Source organism: Mercenaria mercenaria, chromosome 3 (assembly GCF_021730395.1).
Source record: "Mercenaria mercenaria strain notata chromosome 3, MADL_Memer_1, whole genome shotgun sequence".
NCBI lineage: Eukaryota > Metazoa > Mollusca > Bivalvia > Venerida > Veneridae > Mercenaria > Mercenaria mercenaria.
Genome location: NC_069363.1, coordinates 22,711,536 through 22,714,554, shown reverse-complemented (window position 1 = coordinate 22,714,554; position 3,019 = coordinate 22,711,536). Strand labels below are relative to the sequence as shown.

The window sequence follows — 3,019 nt, the reverse complement described above, 5'->3', positions numbered from 1 at the left end:
TTGGCGGATCTCTTGTTTAATTCTCTCACTTTAATGTCTCATTTCCTTTTAAATAATCCATTGTGATTTAATTTCAGAAATCACCCAAGAGAAATTTGGTACTGAAGAATCATTTGTTTGGTTTCGTCTCAGGGACTTGTTGAACATGTTGAAACCTTCGAGGATGGGGCCAAGTGAAAACTAAGTAAAAATTAACATTTGGAAATCAATTAAATTGTGAATTGTGATTAACAAGTGCAAAATAAAATTTATTGTTTTACAGTTGCAGAGTTCTGTCGACTTTTATCATTGAGTTCATTCATTCATATAAGGCCCAGAATATGCATTGTTATTAGAAAATGGAAGTATGGTTTGATGGGGAAAATTTCAACAAAAATAAGGTATGTGTTCTTCAAAAACAAACAAACTCAAGGCTTCTGAAAATACACACTTATTACGTACCCGAGTTTCTGATTCAAAAATTTCCGCACAAATGTCCGCAGGTTTCCAAAAAAAAAAATTTTTATGTCCGCAGGTTTCCGCAAACTATTGCTACTAAATGTTTTTGCATGTTTATATCTGCGGATTTATGAAGTTATTTTCTTACGGAAGAAACATTTTTCCGCAGTCTCAACTTTATCATTTTCCGCTAAATCTACGGAAAAGGGAGTCCGAATACTCTGCAGAAAAGCCGCAGTGTTTATTTCCATAGTTTTCCACAGAAAAACGTGGCATTTTTTCAGCTGGGACAGTACCAAAATCAGCAGTAGCAGGAATAGCCGCAGTAGTGGCAGAAGCAATACCAGCAGTAGCAGTTTCAGCAGTGAGCTCTAGCAATAAGCAGTAGCAGTATATTAGTAGAAGCCGCAGAAACAGAATCATCAATAGTAGTTGAATCAGTAGCAGCATAAGCAGTTCTGGCAGTGGCAGTACAAGCAGTAGCAGTACAAGCAGTAACAGTGTCAGCAGTAGCAGTACCAGCAATAGCAAAAGATAAAGTAGATATACCAGCTAAAGCAGTAGCAGCTGTGGCAAGGAGTGGTGGCAATAGTAGTAATAGCAGCAGTTACAGAAGCAAAGCCAATAGCAGCAGACAGAGCAGTGCCAGTAGCAGCAATAGCAGCAGACTAAATACCAGCAGTAGCAGTGAGCAATGCAGAATTGAGCAGATGCAGTAACAGCAGAAGTACCAGCAGTAGCAGTAGCAGCAGAAATACAAGCAGTAGTAGTTATGGCAGAAGCAGTACCAGCAGTAAAGTAGCAACGAAAAACAATGTCATTAGAAGTAGCAGCAGCAGTACCAGCATCAGCAGTAGCAACATACTTAATGCCAGCAGTAGCAGCAGAATCAGCACCAGCAGTAGCAATGAGCAGTTTAAGTGAGCAGATTCAATTGCAGCAGAAAAAGTACCAACAGTAGCAGTAGGAGCAGACTCAATGCAAACAGTAGCAGAAACAGCAGTGGTGGTACGAGAAGCAGCAGTAAGCAGTAGCAGTACCAGCAGTAGCAGTACCAACAGTAACAATACCAGCAGTAGCAGTACCAACAATAGTAGTAAAAGTACTAGCAGAAACAACAGCAGCAGTAGCATTGGGCAGTGTCAATACCAGCAGTAGTAGCAGAAGCATTAGCAGCAGTTGCAGCAAAAGCAATACCAGCAGTAGCAAAAGCAATACCAGCAGTAGCAGCAGCAAAAGCAATATTAGCAGTAGAAGAAACAACAGTAGCAGTACAATCAGAAGCATTAGCAGCAGAGGAAGTACTAGCAGTAGAGGTAGCAGTGAGTAGTAGCAGTATCAGCAGTAGAAGTACCAATAAAAGCAGTATCAGCAGAAACAGTGAGCAGAAGCAGTACCAGCATCATACGTGAGCAGTAATTATCAGCAGTAGCAATGAGCAGTAGAAGCACTAGCAGTAGCAATACCAGCAACAGCATAAGCAGTAAACGGAAGTAGCAGTAGCAATAACTGGAAGTAGCAGTAGCAATAACTGGAAGTAGCGGTAGCAGTGAGCAGTAACAATTCCAGTAGCAGCAGAAGCAGAACAAGAAATATCGGTAGAAACAGTAGCAGCAGTACTAACAGTAACAGTAGCACTAACAGCAGTAGCAATGAGCGCAGAAGCAGTAGCAGTGAGGAGTAGAAGTAGAAGCTGATGCAGTACATCACAAACATAAGCATTAGAAGTGGTAATTATAGTATCATTTAGCAATAGCAGTAGCATAAGCAGTACCAGCAGTAGCAGTAGCAGAAGTAGAAGTGAGCTGTAGCTGTAGCAGCAGTAGCAGTACAAACAGTAACAGCAGAAGCAGTACCAGAAGTAGCAGTAAGCAGTAGCAGCAGAAGCACTTCTAGCAGCAGCAGTAGAAAGGTACCAGTGAACAGTAGCAGACACAATGCCTGCAGTAGCAGTGAGAGTTTTGCTGCTACTGCTTTCTAATGTTACTTCTACTGCTACCGCTGCTTTTTCATTCTGTTTCTGCTCACTGCTACTACTACAACTGCTTATACTGTAGCTGGTGCTTCTGTATCTGTCAAATATCATGTAAATTACTAAAAGTACTTCATTGACATGATGCATAGAATTAAAGAAATGTGTTATAAATATCATAATAAACAAACAAGTATTTCAATTCACTCAAAAATATAATTTAATACATTTGACTACCACTCTCCATGTTCAAAAGTCACTAACTACACTAAACGTTGTGCTTTTAGATCGGCTTTAATTAGATTACATCAAGTCGTTCATAAGAAGAAGTCATTTAAACATATTTCTATTAATAGCACAAGCGGCCCCTAAAAGGGGTTAAGTGCCCCATTTTGTACAAACTTGAGTGAGGAGCTTACAGTAATGCTACAGACCAGGTTTGATTAAGATCCATCCTGTGGTTCATTTTTCTACACTTCAGCTCTAGAGGCCCCAAAACGGGGCCAAATGCCCCCATTTAAACACACCTGAGAGATGTTACAGACCAAGTTTGTTGTAATTTCAGAGGAGAATATGTGTAAGTTGACAACGGACGAAGGACGACGGATT

The 3,019-nt window shown here is 40.3% G+C and overlaps 1 protein-coding gene across 1 annotated transcript; it reads left to right on the top strand.

Annotated features, from left to right (window-relative positions):
• Positions 1–1,252: 1,252 nt before the first annotated feature.
• Positions 1,253–1,850, top strand: LOC128555861 (uncharacterized). Its single transcript, XM_053539630.1, has 2 exons — positions 1,253–1,358; positions 1,579–1,850. Exons 1-2 carry the CDS (start codon positions 1,253–1,255, stop codon positions 1,848–1,850), a joined length of 378 nt encoding a protein of 125 aa, XP_053395605.1.
• Positions 1,851–3,019: the final 1,169 nt, after the last annotated feature.